This window comes from Nothobranchius furzeri, chromosome 1 (genome assembly GCF_043380555.1).
Source record: "Nothobranchius furzeri strain GRZ-AD chromosome 1, NfurGRZ-RIMD1, whole genome shotgun sequence".
In the NCBI taxonomy this organism is placed as follows: domain Eukaryota; kingdom Metazoa; phylum Chordata; class Actinopteri; order Cyprinodontiformes; family Nothobranchiidae; genus Nothobranchius; species Nothobranchius furzeri.
In genome coordinates this window covers 84011285-84033219 of record NC_091741.1, presented here as the reverse complement: position 1 = coordinate 84033219, position 21935 = coordinate 84011285, and the positions used below count along the sequence as shown (strand labels likewise).

Here is a 21935-nt window from a genome sequence, read left to right as displayed (position 1 = left end):
CACCAAGAAAACCATACAGAAGTCTAGATACTTCTTAAATACAATCCCATGGTAATATCTGGCCACGCCTGTCTGTTGTAACCCTTCATACCACTGATGGAGTGGTTTCACTTAGCTTTGATGACGCACAACACATACCAACCAACACAAGATGGCTTTTTCACATTCAGTCCAGCCGCTTGAGACGAAACTGATCAACAGGATTCAGAGTTTCCCGACTGTGTCAGAAAACATCTTTATTAGTGAGGACATAACACATGGTGTATTTTGGTGAAATATCTTTATTTAATTCCACGTGATAGGCCTACACTTGTGTTTCATTAACTCTCCTTTTTTTATACATAAGATAGTAATAGTACATTATTCACACAAACGTTGCTAAACACGATTAGACATCATATTTCAAATAGACAGACACAATTCAGAATAGCACAAAGCTGCGTTATTTAGTCAGTGACAATAGAAGAGCTGCTCGTGATAAAATGTTTCATTTCGAATCAATTAAATACCTAAAACTTTCTAATTGGTTGTAGAGCGGTTCAAAACAAGCAACAGCCAACGACTGGTGTCGTTTGTGGATGGTGTTAAACTGTGTGTGTGTGTAAATGGTGCAGCCTTTACCTGCGACTGTAAACCAATATACACACAGGAGAAAAAAATATTACCCCAGCAGACACGCAAACAATAAATTAAATAATAAAAAAACAACCCTTTAGCATGCGCGTCAGCATCTGTACTTTTGGTCAAGCGTACAATGTCATCTGTAAGTTACAAAATAAATAAATGCATAAAACCAACAGTCCTGCACAGGCAAAAGCAACGCAGTAAAGGATCCTGCAACTAACTTCTCTGCACTCTTTATTTATTTTTAAATAGCAAGGGTGTTAGTAAGCATTAGCTGTATCTGAGGATGTCTATCTAACAGCTCTACAAAACGACTGGTGAAGCCATAAACCGGTCAGCAGGCTCCTTTGATATTTAACAATATTGTGGCTTGATTCAGTGCACAACATAGTGAACAAACAAGCAAGGCATCTGTGTTCTTATCCATAGAAATCCTGCATGGTGAACATGCTGCTTCGTCTCGCAACAAGTGTAATCAACACAACACAAACTATCATGGTGGCTACGTCCTTTAGCGATCGGAGTGAAGGACTGTCCTTCAGAGGGGACGAGCTAAATGCGTTTGAGCAACTTCACACTCCTCCTCAGATGTGTTAGTACGCGTGCAGCAGATCTGAACATCGATAGCTGGTAAAAGTCACAATGCAGACAAAGTTTAGGTCAGTAACCCTTCTTGTTTTTTTTGGAATTGGCTTCCCTTTCATGGTTTCCAGTCCATTGTCATTTGTTAACTCATTTTTTTGGCAGCAAAATCTTTCAAATGGACTGACTTTGTCACAATTCCAGTTTGGCAGCTTGACTCTATAAAGACTTCAATATTTTTGTGACAGAAAAAAGAATGGTTCCATTTATCCTTTTTGACTTTAAAAAAGGGAATTTGAGTCAAACGCGGCTTTATGATGCAAACTGACTGGTGAGATTCCGCTTTCACTTCCCTAAAATTAGAGGAAATATGACTAGCTTGAGAGAAAGAACATCTTCAGGAAAACTTTTCTATTTGAAATTTATATATATATATATATATATATATATATATATATATATATATATATATATATATATATATATAAACACTTGGCAGAGAATTAAACCTGGTATTAATTGACACGATCCCAAGCAGTTTACAACTTTACATCGACAAGAGTAACAGCACTAAGAATCTGAACTGTGCAATAACTCAAGAGAGGTTAGCTAAGTCGGTCTGCAATCATATACAGTGTCATGCAACTGGATAAAAATCTGAACGTATCATTTAACATCTTTGTTTTAAGTGTTTGCATCTGAACAATTTTTTCCCCCAAAGATAATCTGATTCAGTACAGTAATGCACATCCACATGGTTACTTTGAAAAGTCACCGAGTTGAAAAAGAGGAGAAAAAACAAAACAAAAGATAGGCTCTTTATCCCAGTGGCAGGGTGCCACGGGTGGAGAGAGTCGCCACTGAGAGACAAGCTGTTGGTGTGTGTGTGTGTGTGAGGTGTTGGGGGGCAGGCTGGGTGGGGACAAGGTGTACTAGCATGAGCAGCTGCTCTCGGTTACAGTCATCTCTGGCTGCTTCTCCAATTTGATGTCGATCACTGAGGTGGGCTGGGTTAAGCAAAATACTCCGTGAGTAGCAGGATTTCCCTCAGAGCTGCGTGCTTACCTCACCAGTTCTGTTGTTAAACTTCTCAGTAAACCAATGTGCTTCCAGACCTGATTATTTTTTGCAGTTTTTGCCACCGCTGCAGGAAATCCCCACTCCTTCAAGAGTTTTTATACAACCAGAACTGAGGACCTGAAAGTGGAAGCAGATAAAACTAAAGTTCTCTAGAACAAGCCCCCAAAACTCACTGTAGAGGATGTGTGCCAGCCCGTTCACATGTTTTTTGTATTTATTATTTTTTAAACAGAGTTAAGCTTTACCTCTATGCTAAAGTTGACTTTCACCTAAACCAAACTCCAAAAGGATACTGTCCTCTTTGCTCTTCTCTGGTGTGCTGTCCATCCCAGGCAGAGCTGCAGCAACACGGCGGAACAGCTAGCAAGCAAAGAAATGTAGTTAATCAGCTGATCACATACTTGAATTTAAAGAAAAACTGTATGGCATCATTATCAATCCTTACAGGAATTTGTTTTATTGATTTCTGGAAACTTCCTGAAAGGCTAATTACAGCTGATCGACTTCTGGAAGCAACATCAGTGAACCCAAAAACGGCTAAAACTCAGTCAGCTTTTAAGATTTTCTGCTAAAATGTCATGTAGTAGTAGTGGAGGGTGCTGGCAGACATCCCATGGTCATTTTCGACATTTGACAAAAACAGCTATAACTCCATGTAATGGATCTCAGCTGAAAGCTGTTACTTTGACAGGTTTTCCATGAATGCAGTTTTTTTACTAAATGTGTTTTTTGTTGCAAACGTTACAAGTTGTAACTCACTACTTTTCCCTGAAGAGCCTCAAAGACAAACAGCACTGACACAAAATGTGACAACCATTCCAAGTAGATAAAAAAGCACACAAGTGAAGGTCACCATGCTTATCGCTACTAAACAACATGACAAGTGTTTTAGTAAAGTTGGGACGCTGTGTGAAATATAGACAATCAAGTTTAAATCAAAATAATATTTAAAATAGAAATTCAGTATCAAATGATGTTTGCAACTAAATTAAAGGCTCAAAATAACTTTCTAGGGACTGATTTTATTGGACGTTGCTCTGTGATCAACCTCAGGGGAAAGTAGTATACCAACTAGGGTTTAAAGGCGCAATGTGTAAGAATGATGCAAGAATGACATGCTGAGGTCAAATCTGGTTACTGGAATCACTTTCTCCTGTTTAGAGTTTCATGGCTGTTGCCAGTTACAGATCAGAACCAGAAACTTCTAGATGACAAGCGAAGACGAGTCTTACGCAGTAAGTTGATAAGTAGATAAAATACATTGTTATGTCTGGTGTTAGCACTCTTGGGTGTTTTACGGTAGGGAGCACTTACTACGCTTATTACTGTAATATTTGTCAGACATTAGAGGACGTGTGGTTGTGTCACGAACTCCTCCTCCTAACCACCCCCTACGGACCTAACTGGCGGAGTACTACATTACCCAGCATACCCATCACTGGCATGAGTTGACAGCGTCATCACGCCAACTCTATTTACGGAAGCGCCGCCGCTGAGTTATCACTCAATCATCGTCCATGCCAGACTTCGACCCGAGTTCTCAGACTCACCAGCCCTCAAACCAGGAAAGAGATCTTTCCTCGCTGCCTACCACCAGTAAGTCAGCTTCTTTGTTTATTCGGAACTGCCGCTCAGTCTTGGCTCTTTCCGAGCGCTGCGTCGCCGTTCCCAGATTAAAGCCGCGTGCTCTGTATAACCCAACACCAGCCACTCTGCGTCTTGGTCACACAGCCACGCTACAAGCAACCTCCGCTAAACATCAGCTGAGCCAATCTCACCTGACAGGTTGTTTGGTGTCTTGCTGTTTTAGTTCTGAACGACTCATTAAAGGAAGTAAAACCTTATGATTGACACACTTCACACAAACATTTCACTGTAAAATCAAGTTGTTGGTAACTGAAAAGGTATAGCTTGAGATATTTTTAGAGATGACTATTTGCCTCTAACTCACTGTTAGCATTGTTAGCCTCTAGCCTGCTTTACCCATGTAAAACAAAGATGACGTGGCTTCTTAGGGGCACAAGAAATAACTTCTGAGTCGCTCCTGTTTACTGGCTTCAGTTCTTTAAACAAACCTGGAGCTTTCTGCCTGCTGGAGTTGAATTACAAATCCCAGCTCTGTTGCGTCAGCTTGGTGGACGCACTGCAACCTCAAGGATATAAACATTAACTACATGCCTCTTTATTTATTTTTTTTGAAAGGTGAAAAAATGACAACCCCTCAGTTGGCTGAGAATTAAATCTGTTTCCATGTTACCTTCCTTCTAACATGATTGAGACATTACTGTTTTGTGATGATTTTGCTGCAGAATTCTTACATGTTGCCCTTTAATATAATTTCTGTGTCAAAAATTTTACAAATAAATATTTCAGGCATTCCATTATCACAGCAAATTATATATATATATACACACATTTTTTATTTTATCCTTGAATCTAAGATTTATCTGTTCCATTTTACATTACATTGTAAATTGTCACTTATTTTTCTACTTCACACAGCCTCCCAACGTTCTTAATTTTTTACCCACAAATATTTTTGAAAGCTGACAAAGTTCTGGTGACTCAAACAAAAAAAGGAGGAATAAATGCTGCAGCTGTAACAAAAGTATTCTCTACAAGCAAGGCCTGTGGGGGTGAGAAGACAATTCATGAAGTTTTACACACTCAAAGGTTCAACATGAGATGAAAAAGACAAGTTCTGATGAGTTATAAGAGGAGAAGAGAAGAAGTGAAAAGTAGCTACTGAAGGTAGGATTAGCAGAACTACTCTGAGGGAAAAAACATGCTACCTGTTTGACATTGTAGCCAGTCTTTGCGCTGGTTTCAATGAACATGACATTCAGTTCCTTAGCTCTCTGCTCGCCCTCCTCCGTGGTGATCTGTCTGCTCCGGTACAAGCAGGAGGAGGGGAGATAGACGAAAGGAAAGATGCGAAAAGAAACGTGGCAAAGAGGACAATTAAAGGGGAGAAGAAATGGACAAAGACACCAAGAAGAGAAAGCTTAACACAGAACTGCTTTTGGATGAAAAAGAGAAGTTAGTTTAAAACTTAATCCAAAAGTAGAAAAGAGGAGAGAGCAGGAAATCATTCACCCACAACACAACTCCTTTACTACAACTATTCCTGTTCCACACCCTTCCCGACCTATAGGACATTTTGACCTGTGAAACCAGAGAACGAGTCTCCGTTGGAGCCTGCTGTAGCTGAACACAAACCTGCTTGACGTTATAACCAGCCTTGGCACTGGTCTCTATGTACATCACATTCAGCTCACGAGCTTTCCTCTCTGCCGTCTCAACAGAAACTTGCCTGCCACGGTCCCAGGTGGAAGGGGGAGGGAGTAAAGAGAGGCGGGGACGGGGTGTGTGAAGGGAAACACATGCATAAAAAGAACAAAAAAAACAAAATCTAAATGATGTGGAAAGGCAGACAAGGAACCAAAAACTAAGGCAACAGAAACAGGGGCAGAACAGAAATATGTTCAAATGATAAGAAACAAAAGTATTCGAGTCATTAATATAAAGACTGGAGTGTGCAACATAACGATGACTGGTAAAAGGCAAACCTGGGTGAAGGGAAACACACTGGGGTTCAAGGATTTGGTACGGTTAATAAACCTAAAGGGATATTTCAGCCATTCTGAGGAGCACTTCAGTGATAAAGGTACACAATCATAGTCAACTAACTCAAACATCTTTAAGCAGAGTTTTCAACGTTTTCATGAACTTTAACGGTGGTGATTTACAGATACATGAGCCATACAAATATGCTCTTACTCATCATTTCCCTTCCTTGCCCATTAGGCTACAGCAAATGTCATTTAGTTCAAGCACATACAAACTGAAAACACGTTGAATTCAAACACCTGTAAGAACTTCGTCCAATGTAGTTAACTGAACAGCATCAGCTTAAATAAACAATCCTTAATGAAACAAACGTAGGGTATCTGCAGGTTTAAGGGAGCCAAATTTAAGACTTTTTAAGACCTTTTTTAAGGCCACTTAGACCAAATTTAAGCTATTTTTAAAATTAAATTTAAGCTATAATTTCCAGCTATTGCCTGAAACGGTGCTAACCACGTCGCGAACATGGGATTAACCATCCAGTTACCATTAAACTTGCACTTCCCCATGGCGCAAGCTCCCACTAGCTTAACCAGCTAATGTGCGCATCTAAAAATAGCCCCCTTTCACAACCAACTGAATGTGTACGGTTCCGCTTACGCCAACATCATACACAAAAAATGCTGAACACTGACTAGAAATTCACGAAAATTTTATAGAAATAAAAGAATCTTGTTTATTGGGTCTTTGAAAATTTAAGACCTTTGGAAACTGTATTTAAGTATTATTTGTCATTTTTAAGGATTTTTAAGGCCTTAAATTTGGAAAAGCTAATTTAAGACTTTTTAAGGACCCACAGATACCCTGATAAATGTATTAAAAAAACCTTCTTAGCCCACTTTAGTCTGGGCAGCACTAAGTCTAGTCGTTAACTCGTCAATCCTGTGTATGCTTATTTGCTGTCATCATTGTTTCTGTAAAATAAACCGTTGGTTGTTACGATAAAAAGTTTCAGTTAAAGATTTCATATAAGTGACACACACAGTGATATTTGAGAAGTGAAACAGTTTATAGGATTTATAGAAAGTGTGCAATAATTTATAAACATAATGAGACAGGTGCATAAATTTGGGCACCACAAAATAAATAAACTCAATATTTAGTAGAAATAACAGACATTTTGCAGAAATAACAGTATCTAAACGCTTCCTATAGCTTCCAGTGAGTCTGGATACTGTATGTATTTTGGACCACTCATCTTTAAAAAACATCTCTAGTTCATTCAGGTCTGATGGCTTCTGCAGCTCTCTGTAACTCACACCATAGATGTTCAATAATGTTCAGGTCTGGGGACTGAGATGGCCGTTCCAGAACGTTCTACCTGTTCCTCTGCATGAAGGCCTTAGTAGATTCTGAGCAGTGTTTAGGGTTGTTGTCTTGTTGAAAGATCCAGCCCCGGTGCAGCTTCAGCCGTGTCACTGATTCCTGGACGTTGGTCTCCAGAATCTGCAGAGATTGAGTGGAATCCATGCGTCCCTCAACTTTAACGAGATTCCCAGTCCCTGCACTGGCCACACAGCCCACAGCATGATCAACCACCATGTTTTACTGTGGGTAGCAGGTGTTTTTCTTGGAACGCTGTGTTGTTTTTCCTCCATGCATAACGCCCCTTGTGCCCAACTAACTCAGTTTTAGTTTCATCAGCACCTTATTCCAGAATGAAGAATGAAGGTGGCTTGTCCAAATGTGCTTTAGCAAACCTCAAGCAGCTGTTTGTGCTGTGGGTGGAGAAAAGGCTTCCTCTGCTTCACTCTCACATACAGCATCTCCTTGTGTAAAGTGTGCAGAATAGATGAATGACGCATAGTATCTCCATCCAATCCATTTCCTCAATATGTTCCAAACTGTGGAAACAGAAGCTGAAATCTCTGAGACAGCTTTCTGTATCCTTCCCCTAAACCATGATGGTAAACAACCTTTGTTTTCAGGTCATGTGAGAGTTGTTTTGAGACCCCCATGTTGATATTCTTCAGAGAATATTCAAAGAGGAGGGAAACTTACAATTGGTCCCTTAAATACTCTTTCTCATAACTGGATTCACCTGTGTGTGGAGGTCAAGGGTCACTGAGCTTACCAAACCAGTTTTGAGTTCCATTAATTAGTTCTAACGGTTTCGGAATCAATAAAATGACAACAGTGCCCAAATTTATGCACCTGCATAACTTTGTTTAAACAATTATCAGGGACAGCAGTAGCTCAGGAGGTAGAGCGGGTTGTCCAGTAATCAGAAGGTTGCAGGTTTGATCCCTGCTCCCACCAGAAAATGCCGCTATTGTGTCCTTGGGCAAGACACTTAACCCTATATATATATATATATATATATATATATATATATATATATATTTTTTTTTTTTTAATTATATTTGTATTTTAAACTGACTGTGTGTATTTTCTCTAGAGATGGGGGCAATACATACCTAAATCACTGCAAACAAGCAGTATTTGTGAGTTAAGTAAGACCTTACCAATGGTAGCCATTAGGGTCAAAAATCCCTGGGAGCGCAATTTTCGAAAGTACTTTGTCAGATTGTATGCATCAGACTCCCTTTCAACACAGGCAATGTGAAGAGGTAAATGTGTAAAACAACAATGTTTATGATTGGCAAAAGTGTTGTAACCTCTGTTACAAATCAGTAAATGCGTTTTGTCCTCACAGGCTCCCATTGAAGGAAATATGGCGTCTAATATGACATCGCCCTGAGACTCAGATGTATATTAGACCTGATTTTTATGTTTATATGTTACAATGCCGCCAATAATTTTCAACAACTGGGCATCATTTAATTAATTTTCAACAACATTTTGATGGATATTTCCAGAGATTAACGGTTAAAACTACACATTGTCACTTTAACTATCATGCCATTCTATGTGTCTTATTTTGTTAAAAAGGATAATAACATGTGCATTTTTTTTGTTGGGTAAGCACCTTCCTCAGTAGAAATAAATGCACTGGGGGCGAATGGGAAACCATCCAAGATGGTGGCCCGCTGGTACGCCAGCTCGAATAGGCAGTGCCAGTCCATGGGGTGTCAACATATATGATGTCTGTGGACCACTGTAATCTGCACTGTAACTTGGTCTTCTCCTTTAGCTCTAAACTGTAATTCTATCTATGTGTATTTTCATTTGTGTTTTCATATCATGTCCTGATAATTGTAAAGCGCACTGAAATGCCTCTGTGTTTGAAATGTGCTCTATAAATAAAGCTGCCTTGCCTTGCCTCTTGACTGGAAAGAGTAGGGTAAGCACAGGTGTTCTTCTTCTGTTTGTTATATGGTAGTAAGTGAGCAACGTTGTAGTGCGTTATCGCCACAAACTGGAAGTCTGGATCGAGATATTAAAAATAAACTTCCTAAATTTCTAAACAAAAACCAACAACTAAATTATCTCTGTTAATTTTGTCTGCTTCAGGACTAACAACAAAAACATATAACAGCCCAAACTACAAACTGAGACACGGGAGCATTAGCAAGGGTTCTGTCAAGGAAAACTTCTGCAGAAGTGGAATGCAGCCCTTGTTAACACATATGCGATCTCTCTATTTTTGCTAATAAAAATGTCTGCAGTGACAAAAAAAACCTATTCAGGAAGCTTTAAATACACTTCAGAATGGCTGAGACACCTCTGCAACACCACCTGTTTTCTACAAGTGTATAAATTAAAACCCACATGGCTTTTTAGTGAGCAGCGTTAAAAATGAACTAATCAGTTCTCACACAATCTTTTACCTTTTATCTGCCAAGTCTGTTTTGTTCCCAACAAGCATAATAATGACATCACTTCCTCTCTCTGTTCGAACATCATCAATCCATTTAGAAGTTTGCTGGAATGAGTTAAGATCTGCAAATGAAAACAAAAGACCAATTTAGTGCACGCGGCAGACATTCAGGCCACATAAGCACACTGCATGTTTCAATAGCTTTTAGCTTCTTTACAAAAACAGGTCATCTTATGCAAGTCGTGTGTTAGTAGGCAGTCGTTTTCTGAAGAAAAGCATGAAGAAGAAAAGTTCTCAAGAGGATCCTGAACACTATCACAGAAATCATGACAGAAAAACAAGCAGAAACTTTGTTTTTCTTACAGTTAGAAAGCCCCTACAGGAAAGTTAGAAGTACAGCCCTGACTCACTGGTGATGTCATAAACAACCACAGCAATGGTAGAGTCACGGATGTAGCTGGGAATTAGGCTACGGAAACGCTCCTGTCCAGCAGTGTCCCAAAGCTGGAGTCGGACCTGAGGGTTGGAACGTAGAAGAGCACAAAAAGGGTAAGGATACAGGAAAGCAGGGGAGGAAATGCAGAAGTGGAGAATGGGATAGATGTCAAGAGTTTGCAAGCAAAGCAGCAAAGAAAATGTAATTGCCTTTGGTGGAGGAATGGGGGGATTCTTTCAAGTGCAGAAGGCTGAGAGATGATGACTGTTATACATACAAGGCTGGTGAAAGGAGACCCTGCTGAGGTATTATTGAGACAGTTACAGACACTGATAATCAGTTTGATTTGTGACAGCATTTAGAAAGCAGACCCTTCTGGCCAGAGCTTTTTAATCACCACAGCGGATGCAAACAGGCCTCTCATGCTGTCCAACTGCTAAATGCTGGGGTCTCTGCCCTTCTATGTCATGAACGAAGGACAACAAGGAGAGGCAAGGCCATGATACCTACTGGCTATGTCATAAACCACCACAGCGGCCGCTGAGTCGCGGATGTAACTGGGGATGAGGCTGCGGAAACGTTCTTGTCCGGCTGTGTCCCAAAGCTGCAGCCGGATCTGTGGCCAGCCGGCCGGCAGTGATACAAATGAGGGAGCGTGGGAAGGGGGGAATGTCATGATCAAGCCAGGGGATGGAAAGGAAACAAAATTTTGACAAATAATGATAGGAACTAAATATTTATATATAAATATGTGATCACATTTTTATTTAAATGAATGACAAATGTAAGAGTGTAAAAAACCACAATGTGAACGATGAGCAGGAAATAAATGGTGGCTACTACACAAAAAGCAGATGCGTGCTTTTTAGCAGTATTGTTACTTCACCAGTGGGATGATGAGAACACAGTACAACATGGTAGAATGGGACTTACCGTGCGATCTTCTAGATACATGGTTTTTGACAAAAAGTCAATGCCGATTGTTGCCTGTAAAACAAACAACGTGCATTTAGACTATGTCCTCCAAATGTGAGTATAACGTGGACTGAACGCAGCAGGTAGAAAGAAGAGATATTCAGTATTATAAAGGTTCATTTACGTGTGGGTCAGTATTTTTTATGTTGATTTCAGATGCTCCAATGACTAGTTTGGAGAAAATGTGAGCATCTTCATATCCTAATATTGTAATAAACAGGAACAATAATAACCAGTTTTCCACATCTTGTGTAAACATCAAAAGATTACTCTGAAAAAGCTTTATGTGAGTGCAAACCATTTCATATTCAGCATAACGGCGTATCTATCAGGAAATAAGGGCAATAGTTCAGACTAAATCAGACTTCTCAGACACACATTATTTGGGAATTTCGGCCAACAGTTCCTGATGTCATCAGTTTCAGGTTTTACCAAATCTAGGCTGTTGTCCCAAAATATTTGTCTCAAAGCGTACTTTGGCAAGGAGATATATACAAATATATCATCCTGCAAGATGCCCAGCCAGGTCCTGTGGAAACAAGCCCCAACCATCATCCCTCCACCACCATGCTTTACAGCAGGTACCAGTTGTTTGCTGCTGATCTGTCTCGTCTTTGTTCAAATGCAGGTTTTCAAAGCTCAGGCTATGCTAGTTTAAGGCTATTTTTGTTTTGCATTTGTTTTCACAATAAAACATACAATCATCAAATGGTAAAAGAAAACATGCAGGCAACACATGCAGTAAGAAACTCCTAGGACATCACTATATGTCTCACCTCAAGAAAATAATAAAAGCTTTTCCAGCAACCAAGATAAAATAATAAACATGTATCAGAAAAATAAATTAATAAGAAAAAATATAGCTCAGTTTATTATGCTAAAGTCAGGGTATTTCCTGCGTTCAAATTTGCATGGCAGCCACCCCCAGCTAATTTTGTGCCGCCCCAGCCTGATTTCACTCTGCCCCCAGCTATATGGATGTTATTTTAACTGCAGTTGCAGCGTTACACCACTACAGGGGCGCTGTATCAGCAGCGGTGCACCGAAAAGCGCTTAGGCAAGCCGTTGTAGTATAATTCACAAACGCTTCTATCTTTGAACATAATTTAAACTGGATTATTGCCAACCCATACATAATAGACATGCCATCATTACAATGTTAACTCATTCACTGCCATTGACGACTAAAGTCGTCATTTTAGATCCAACCATTCACTGCCAATGACGACTAAAGTCGTCATTTGCATTTTTTTACTGTTTGAGCATCGGAACGAGCCCCCGCGCTGAGAGAACAAACATCTCAGCCCTGAAGCTGATCTTCATCCGCATACGTCACAGATCACATGATCAGGAAGCAACACATCCATGTGTTTGGAGGTCGTTTTGGGCCGCTCTTGTAAAAAAAGTGAGGCGCGAACCAGAAAAGCGTCTGCCGATCACAATTCGACAACGGATTATGAAAGAACGGATAACGCTCAAAACACGCGGCTTCTTCCTGATGTAAGAGGTGAGTCTCCTCTTGGTTTCGGTTGTTTTGGCATCGACATCATGCTAGCACGCAACGTTCTGTGACTCGTGAGAAACGCTGGCAGCGAAGGCCGTTAGTGATCAGGAAACAGCTGGCAGTGAATGAGTTAACAGCAGAAATTATATGTTATTACCATTTCTAACACAAATGCATGTTAATGAAATGCATTATAATTTACTGGATGTATTTATGTGTTTCTTTGACTAAGACAAGTGTTATTAATACAAAGCTAAAATGTTACTGAAATGTAGATCAAATATCTAAAAATATTTTTTACTTTAAATATCAGATGGGAAAAAGGGAACTAAACACCAATCTAATGCATATTGTTGAGCCTTTTATAATAAGAGTCTGTTATTTCAGCCTGATAATTTTGTTGTTTTATTTCATATTTTTTAGCAGCAATCCAGTTTTGTTTCACTTGAAACGTTGTCAATTAATCAACAGAAGCTTTGATTAGAACACTTACGAAAAAATAATTTGCCTTCAAAAAAATGAGGCAGTTGAATGCACAGAGTATGCATGTGCTGGCGCATGGTCAGGATGGTACCACCTCTGCCTCAATTTGAGCCAGGAAAAACCCTGAAAGTTATAATAAATGTGTGGAAAACTCATTCAATCAATACTTTTGCAGTGGTCTCTAGTAGGAATGAATGCCTTGCAAGTCATACTCAGGTCAAAAAAAGCCCAGAAGCGCTTGGATCAGCAGGGACAAGTCTGCTGCAGCAGAGAGTGGCAGAACACGGCAGGATTTGGAGTCTTATTTCCTGATATTTTGTCATCTCGCCTCAGATTGGATAACAGCAATGTGGCTTTACCACTGTCTTGCAACACTGATGTTTTATCTCTACAAATAACACAAGCCTAGAGGCAGGGCCGTTGCTTGCTATTTTGGTGCCCAAAGCACAAAGGCACCAAAAGAAAAAAAAAACACAATAATACATAGTATGTCGCCTTAAATACTCTTTAATTCTCTTGTATGCACAACCTGCTTATTATTTCCAAAAAGTAGGATGGATATTTACATAATATAACATACTCAACACAGGAACTCCATATTGTTATTATTTAGAACTATGTAACAGGTCCACACACCACAAGCACAGATTGTGGCACGTGTGTTTCTCCAATGATAACCCTTCTCCTCCTTGAATGTACTTGCTCATTGAGCCTGCATTCAAACACAAAAAGATAATTTGTCATATTCATTCTATAATAAGATAAAAGTTTTAAACCATGGTAAAAAAAATACTGCAATAGATTATTTATAGGTTTATATTGGCTTATAAATCACTGGCATGTGGCATGACTAAATTCAAAACTATTTAACCTTTAATAAGGACTAGAGAGGCACAATATACACACAACTAGAAAATTCTGAATATGAAGGGAGGAGGTTAGCATAATGGACTTTTTTCTTCAAATTATACCATCAGCAGCTGATGTTCCCCTTGGCCCATAAATGTTTATGAAATATATATTAACATAGAGCAAATACCTAATTTGAAAATAGGTTTATCTAATTTTTCATATTAAATCTCAGTTACATAGCCTATAGGCCACATACGCTATTTAATGATATAAATCATGTCCATAGTTAACTCATGATTAATCACAAACAGCTGCTTATTTAAAAATAAAATTTCTTACTTTACCTTGATGGTGTTTTTGTCCTTCCTGTTTTTGTGATATTTATCAAGTATTTGGGTGGACAAATATGATTCATTTGTTTATTTCTGTTGCAAAACAGCACAGATGGGCCTACCTGACCTCACAGAGGAAACTTTATTTTACTTGAGAAAGATGTTTTAAGATGAACTTATTAAAACAAAAAAATCTTCAAACTCTTCAAGGTCTATTTTTAGATGAACAACCTTTAACACTGTTCAGACTTATTTTTTGATACAAGTCGCATGAACAGGCTGAATAAAAGGATATTTCCCTTTGTTGCATTTAACTATTTCTTCTTCTTTATAGAAGTGCTGATTCAGAAGAGAATAACTGCATTTAGGAAGATGATGACTTGCTACGTTTTTTCTCCAGCAGTAAAAAAGCTCTAAAGCTTCTCTGAGTTTCTCTCCCTCTCAGCTTCTCTCACTCAGCTACTAATGAATGCCCAATAAGCAGGGCCAGATTAACACTTTGTTGTACCCTGGGCAACAATATTCAAGGGCCCCATCATCACGACCCAAGGATCACCATTATATGGTCACATACAGAATATTTTACTGTAATATGCAGTAAATATACTCAGTACTTGAATGCCTGACATCATGAAACCCGCTCAGGGTAACCTTTGACCCACCTCGTGTGGACTGACCAATGAGGAGAGGGTCTTAACTTGAGGCCCTCTCTTCATTGGTCAGTCTGCATGAGACTGACTCTCAACTGACGTTCAGTCATAGGCAGCGAAGCGTCTCTGTGCAGCGCAAAAGCCCGGGTGGACAGTTTGTTTAATGTAGGGTGACCATATTTCCATTTCCAAACAAGAGGACAGGGGATCTGTGCCTATGATGTCACACTATGGCAACGCCACACAAACCACTTTGGGACTCATTTTTTGTAAGAACTAAATTAATATCAGATTCTGCCAATTAAAGGGCTCTAAAACAATTCATATGTGAATATTTAGCATATTTATTGTAAAATCTCATTTTTTCTGCTTTAGTGCTGCAACAAGGTTTTATTAATAATAAATTATTATACCTTTTGTTTTACTACAGCATCGGTACGCTTCCTGTGCACAGATTATTAAGGATGCTTGTTTCAGCTGTGAGATTAGACGATAGGATCAATGAAAAAATAAGTTGTCACACACTCCATGGAAACTTTCAGAGAATCCACAAATAGTGGCTTTCAAATGGTTTTGTTACTTTTTGCAAGTTTATAAAAGAAGCAGATGAGACAGCATGTCTGATAATTTAGTTTTTCATCTGATAATATTAGAACATGTCAGTAATGTCTGAGGGGCTTTTATAAACACCATATAACTAACACTACTGGAGAGGGTATGAATTACACAGAGGCTTCTGGGGAGCCCAGTTATGGGGTGGTGGTGGTGATGTGTGTGTGTGTGGGGGGGGTCATTTTGCCTTGGCCCCCAAAATGTCTTGAAACGGCCCTGGGTGTGTGACTGAGTTTTGAAGGTGATCTGAATTGTATCAGATGTATAAATATTACATGTGTATTGTTATTGTTTTATACAGGTAAAAACGTGTAGTGGAGATAAATCTACATTTTATTTTTCAACACTTTTCAACAAGTTTTGTTTTCTTGTTTTTATTTAACTATTTTCCTGTCCTGTCTGTCTCTCATCTTCCTGCATCTCCTCTAAACTCTCCAGAAAAACTGCTGCCTGGATTCTTACTTTTTCACCTCATCAGTTACTTTTGAGCAGATCAAAGGGATCTCCTGACCGCAAAGCGGAGAGCGCGTTTCGATGCTGCGTCAGTGAGGTGAAATCACCACAGCACAGGTGATGAGCTCCGCAGTAGCAGAGCGCTTCAGGCACAAATTAGACAGAAAGTAGAGAACATGTGCGGACATCAATGATCGTGTGTAAATTATAGTTTTTTGGTTGCACCACTTTGAGAATGGACCGTGTGCTGGACAAGCAGCTGCCTGGAGCTCTGGACGCAGCAGCCTGGAGTGCTGCGCAACAACGATCAGCGTTGTGCCGCTGTCTGCTCTCTGCTCAAAAGAGTCCATAAATGATGTCATAAAGGTAGAAAACTTTTTTTCCAGCTCCCCTGGATGTGTAGGATATACAACTCCCCCATAATTCGATCCCTGCTCCTGGATGAAGAGCCGGACATTTTCATCAAAACAAGAACCCCCAGTCCGGACGCCCCGGACAGAGAGTGAAAAGTGGACACGGTCCATCTCCTTTCCTTTTTGTATTGTTTTCTCTCTGTAAACATGCTGTTAACTTGCTTAGCACATCTTGAAATCTGTCTTTATCATATATATATTATTTTTTCATAAGCTTGCGTTTGGTGCCCCTCCCCCAGCGTGGTGCCCTACACGCTGTGCGTGGTGTGCGGAGTGCCGGCGCTGCCTAGAGGAGCTTCTACTGTGTGGCCGAGTTGCTAATGCTAATATTTAGTTTCTAATAATCGAGACGGGTTCTAGTTTTCTGAATGCCAAATTAACAACAGCCTTTCTCATCATGAGTCAAGATGGGTGTGTCCATGAATGATAAGTGACAGTGTGATGTAGATCTGTTAGGATTTTTAAATCCTAGAGTTTCACCATCTATTTTCTATCAGGAGCTAATGCAGGAGATGTGTAGGAGACTGTTTTCATGTTCAGCCTGCATAAACCTCAGAGTGATTGATCATAATCAGAAATATTATTAAAAATGTTGCTTCAGTCAACCACATCTTTAGTGTATCCCATCCAAACTGTCTTACATAAATGTGTTTGAATGTAGGTTTAAATAACAAGTGGGTGGAGTTGTTTTATCTGTCTTTTATTATGCTTGTAAACAAAAGCAGCAGTCTAAATTTACAAGTGAGGAAAGTTGTGGATGAGACACGAGTTACTGCATTATTTACAATAGAAAATTTTAATCAGCATGTAATATAATAAAAAATGATTTAGTCTGAACCTTTTAGACATTCTACCAAGATTAGAATTTGATTTGATTAGTAATCATCAACAAAAACTACAAGAGAGAGAATCTGTGTGGCTGTCGCAAAGACCAAAAATCGCCGAGCCCAATCAGAGCATTTCCATTGGCTGTGGTGCGGGACGGATCAAGATGTTGAGCTCTGGAATGTTTCTGCGTGGTTTTTAATTTTTCCGGATGCTGCGTGCGGATTGTCATGAAGTTGAAGAAATTACATGATCCAGTGTTCCAGCTAGGTTTATTTGTAAATAACACCTGTGCTGTCCAACTTCTGTCATTGTTGTTCATGACCGGGATATTGTTTCACAGTATATTATGCTTTGAGAAGACAAGAGTGACTTTTGTGCACCAGCTCCTCTCTGTACACGCAGTTGTTATCACGTGAACTTGTGAGCAACTTTCCAGAGACATTCAGCACACGATCCACAGTTAGTGTAAGCAGCAGTCTGTCTGGAAGCCACATGGATTCAGGTCTACATCCATTCCACACTTGCTGTAAATGAGGGGTTAGCGTTCTCTTCTCTTTAGGAATGCCGGCTTAAATGAAGCATTACAGAGGCTAACAACACAGCTTGAACAATAAACGTCTGAAACTGCAATGATTAATTAATATGGATTACATCTGTGCGAAGATGTTTAAAATTTTATAACATCTATAACTTTATATACACCTGATCTCCAACACTGGTCACTTTTCTGTCTGTTCCAGACCTTTACTACAACCCACCCGATCTGACTCAGTGACTTCATTAAACCACTAAATCAGGTGTGTTGGAGCACAGCAACAAATAAAACATGCAAGGTGGTGGATAATTGAGGACCAGGATTAATGGCCTGTCACGATTCATCTATGCTTACCTGATAAGTGTTGTCGAAGCTGTCATACATAAACCTGGTTATGAGGGAGGTCTTCCCAACTGTAAGAAGGAAACAAAGCAAGTCAAGTGTTCAGCAGCTGGAAAGTTAGTAACACTGCAAGATGATCAAAAGATGCATACCTAATCTATTTTTTAATGCATATTTTTGCTGGAATCCCAGAAATAAAACCTAATGCCAGTGATGTCACTGGGTGAGTAAACCTGCTCCCATCACTGATGCAGAGAACAGCTGAACCCACACGCTGAGCTGGCAGTGAGGGTGGAGCCACAACATTTCATAGATTCACACGACTGCTTCTAAGCTTTTTGCTCCATAAGATGTTAGAAACATAACATGACACAGAACATTACTAAAATACGACCACACATGGCAGCGTGAGGTTTAGTGCCTGAAGATGACCTCGGAGAGGAAAAAGGCCGAGCCCAGCTGCTCTGGACACAGAAGCCGACGTGGCTCTGGAAGATGCTGTCAGCTAATTACTAGCTACCTGTTAAAATGTCAAATTAAGATATTAAAACTTAATTTCCCCTAGATTTTTAGAGAGCCCTTTTAAATAAACCGTTAGCATGCGTATAACCAAAATAATGGCCCATGTTTTAAAATTAAGTTAATATTAGTTAACGTCCATAAGCACAGTTGGCTAACTTAGCTACGTTTTTAGCATCACGCTATAGCTAGCTAGTGGTGATGCATGAGCAACCCTAAATTACTGCAATTGCTCCACGTTGGCAACAAACAAATGTGTAATAATGTCACTGATACAACAGTTTAAGTCATTTATCACCGTTGTAAGATGTTTTTGTATTCGAATGAACAGTGAATTGTTAGGCTAGCTTGGTGAGCCGCAGTCGGCTAACGATCGCTAGCTACCAAATCCTATCAGCGCGAATGTGGAAATAATAGGTTGGTAGATTTCTATTCTGCGTCATCTCTAACACGTTTACTTTGACATCTTGTTCCACATCGCTGCTAGTCACTGATGCTCATCTGATTACTTGGCCCAGCTGGCAAGAGACAAGCCAACACGGGACGCTAGGTAGCTAATGCTGACACTAACTTCTCTAAATACGACATTTAAACTGTTATGAAGTCGTCTCCATCTTACCACTCTGTTCACCCAAGAAGACGAGCTTGAATTTCCTTAAAGGGTTGCCAAACTCGCCGCCGCCGGTCGTGGTGGACATTTTGTGTAAAATATCTAGCTAAAGTAGCAGACTTGTGGCTAATGATGTGATGTCTAGACCGGGGAGAAGACCAAACCGAGGATCTTTCTCCTGCACAAGCCAGCGCTTTTGTTTTCTTACTCAGACTGCAGTGAAATAGCGCAACCAAGGGGCAAACAGCGAGACGCAACAGTAAGAGTCTACTCTTTTATATTAGGATCCCTTATTTATTATTATATCGTGAAAATGTACATTTCTATGGATTTTTACCACAAATGGATCGTTTACTAAGCAGCTGACTTAAGTTAAATCATTGATTCATCTCAAATTTTTTCATTCCCCTTTTTGTTTCCAAGAAGAAGACTTTAGTTTTTAAAATTGATATTGAGCAACTTTTCTTGCAGCTTTCTATAGGCCTTTTAAAATGTCAAAGACACCAAGGGTTACTGTATATTGCAATCTATTACTACTGCAAACATATTTGCAGTTTTGCATATATTTTATGCAAAATGACAAAGGACTGATACGAGTTTATTTGAGTATTCACTTCATAACATCAATATATATCCTTTCAAATTGCTTCAATACAACAATCAACATTCTACATTTAAAACAATTTTTTGCACAAATACATGCTTGACATGTAGTACACATTTAGCTATACACGATTATATTAGTAACGCTATTCAAAAAATATCAGGAAGTAACTGAACTTTTAATGTAATTTACAAAAATGTATATACAGGAGTAACAAGACCATAGGAGTGAATGTATGACACAGAGTTGTGCTTCTTCACAGATCATTTGTCTTCTGTATTTTTGGTAAGAAAGATGATTTTCCTTTTTCTCATTCGTCTATGTTCTCAAATGCGATGTCTGTCCTGTAAATCAAGTGGAGATGAATATTTTAACAACACAATTAAAGAGAACACATGATTTATATACGGTAGTTATAATAGTTCTATGGTCGATACAAGACATGTTCATGAAGTTTTTTGCACAAAATCCCTTTCATGTAAAGTTACTTCAGCATTACTATGCTTGACAGTTTCAGTACTTTCCACAATAAGCAGTTTCAGGGCTCTGTCACTGTAAAGCCCAGTTTATGCTTCTGTGTCAGCTCCACAAGGGAGAGATGTACACTCACTGACACTGAAACGTTTTGCTCTTGGAATTCTCCGTCTCCTGGGGAGTGTTGCAAAGCAATTCCCCATCAGGACAACAGAGGGTGGAGCTGCTCCATATCTGCTGCTAGATATCTTCAGCTCTCTTTATGTTTTTGAGGGGGCAATGGCGGTGCTGTTGATGAAAATGGCATCCTGACCAGTCACAAGCATGCATTCTCTGTCTCGTTCGACAGATGTTTAGAAAAATGGGCTCAACTTCGTCCGTCCTCGTGAGCCTGCTGGAGAGCCCTTGAAAGGATGGATAATAATGCTGCATGTCTCTGTACCGACGCAGAAGCATAAACTATGTTTAAGAACGTAAGCTGAAGCTGGCCACACCCACTCATCCCTTGCTCAGGTTCCATCCATCCATTCATTCATTCATTCATTCATTCATTCATTCATTCATTCATTCATTGCTCAGGCTGACCAATTCAGCAAAAATAACCGGAAGTCGATCCCCACCATTACTGCGATGGTAGCTCCCAGTCAGGCAGCCATAGGCGCTGTGTGTTAAGCAGGCTTTTGAAAGTAAGCAGTCTAGGAACGTTGAGGAAAGCTGGGAGGATGTGTGCAGTCGTCAGCTGTTCTGTATACAGCAGAAAACTCTAGATCTGGAAAAAAAATCTTGTGCAAGATATCGTTGTCCATGCAGGGCCTTCCTATTAAACCCTGCTTGAAACCTTCTTCACCTTAGGAGCACTGAGGCATGGCTGCAGTAGCACTCTCTGCCTGCAGTGCAATCAACCTGGAGGTGTAAAATTTACCTGACCCATTCCGAGCTAGTGTCATTTTGACCCTCAATCACAGACCTGTAGCTGCAGTTTTTCTGGTCATCAGACGTCAGCCGTTAAATAAAGTATTCTTGAATATCTAAAACAAAACACAAACTTGTGTTCTGTTTTTTATGTCACATAGCCTGTCCATAACGATTGAATGTCACTGTTAGCTTGCAAACTTCAGCACACTTAAGCTATAAGCACCATGTTTAACGGTGCAGTCTATTATCTCCCTATTAAACTTTCCTGTTATTCCTCAAACAAATGATTAATTCATAAATTAAAATTGGTATTGAATTAATATACCTTCATCAGTTACTGGTTGCCACTGTCTAATATAATCAATCCAGGTAATCATCATGCTGTCACTAGGGGGTCAATTTACAATGACAGCAAAATGAATGACATTGCGGCAATGGTGGTGCAGCAAGATGGCGACACCCACAAATCACTTACTGAATTTGTCTATAAACTGAGAAATGCTGATATCCAGGAGGGGCTTTTTGGTTGGATGTGAGGGGTGGTTCTATTTTAATTTCCCCATTTGTGACATCATTAACAGGGATTTTTTGAAACAGCTTGTTTTAGGCACACAATTCCTAAAACCAAACACTGACAGAAAATGGATGGATACATTTTTTCACATTTGTAGTGTTTGAAGAGATCCACATGGTAGCATAAAAAAAGATTCACAAGGTGAGTTTTGCATAATAGGTCCCCTTTAAATTCTCTAAATCAGCAAGCA

At 39.6% G+C, this 21935-nt stretch overlaps 1 protein-coding gene across 5 annotated transcripts; it reads right to left on the bottom strand.

Annotated features, from left to right (window-relative positions):
* Positions 1 to 263: 263 nt before the first annotated feature.
* On the bottom strand, positions 264 to 19330 carry rab41 (RAB41, member RAS oncogene family). 5 transcript variants are annotated; one of them, XR_008562878.2, is made up of 9 exons: positions 19188 to 19330; positions 18062 to 18120; positions 11004 to 11057; positions 10045 to 10150; positions 9645 to 9756; positions 5506 to 5599; positions 5079 to 5172; positions 2580 to 2646; positions 264 to 2203 (listed from the first exon to the last, which is right to left on the bottom strand). XR_008562878.2 is itself a non-coding variant. In XM_015948975.3 (8 exons), exons 1-8 carry the CDS (start codon positions 19264 to 19266, stop codon positions 2139 to 2141), a joined length of 636 nt encoding a protein of 211 aa, XP_015804461.1. In that variant the 5' UTR covers positions 19267 to 19330; the 3' UTR covers positions 264 to 2138. The 5 variants fall into 5 exon arrangements, 4 of the variants coding, with proteins under 4 accessions (XP_015804461.1, XP_015804452.1, XP_015804445.1 ...); XM_015948975.3 differs by lacking the exons at positions 5079 to 5172; positions 10045 to 10150 and adding an exon at positions 10581 to 10686; XM_015948966.3 differs by lacking the exons at positions 5506 to 5599; positions 10045 to 10150 and adding an exon at positions 10581 to 10686.
* Positions 19331 to 21935: the final 2605 nt, after the last annotated feature.

What these genes read in the sequence shown, in the direction of transcription:
- rab41 (XM_015948975.3), bottom strand. Translation starts at nt 19,266, where the DNA reads ATGTCCACCACGACCGGCGGCGGCGAGTTTGGCAACCCTTTAAGGAAA. An exon ending in GCTTCGACAACACTTATCAG is followed by an intron (nt 11,058 to 18,061) that starts GTAAGCATAGAT and finishes TTTGTTTTACAG; the next exon opens with GCAACAATCGGCATTGACTT. An exon ending in CTGGTTATAACGTCAAGCAG is followed by an intron (nt 2,647 to 5,505) that starts GTTTGTGTTCAG and finishes TTTGCTTGCTAG; the next exon opens with CTGTTCCGCCGTGTTGCTGC.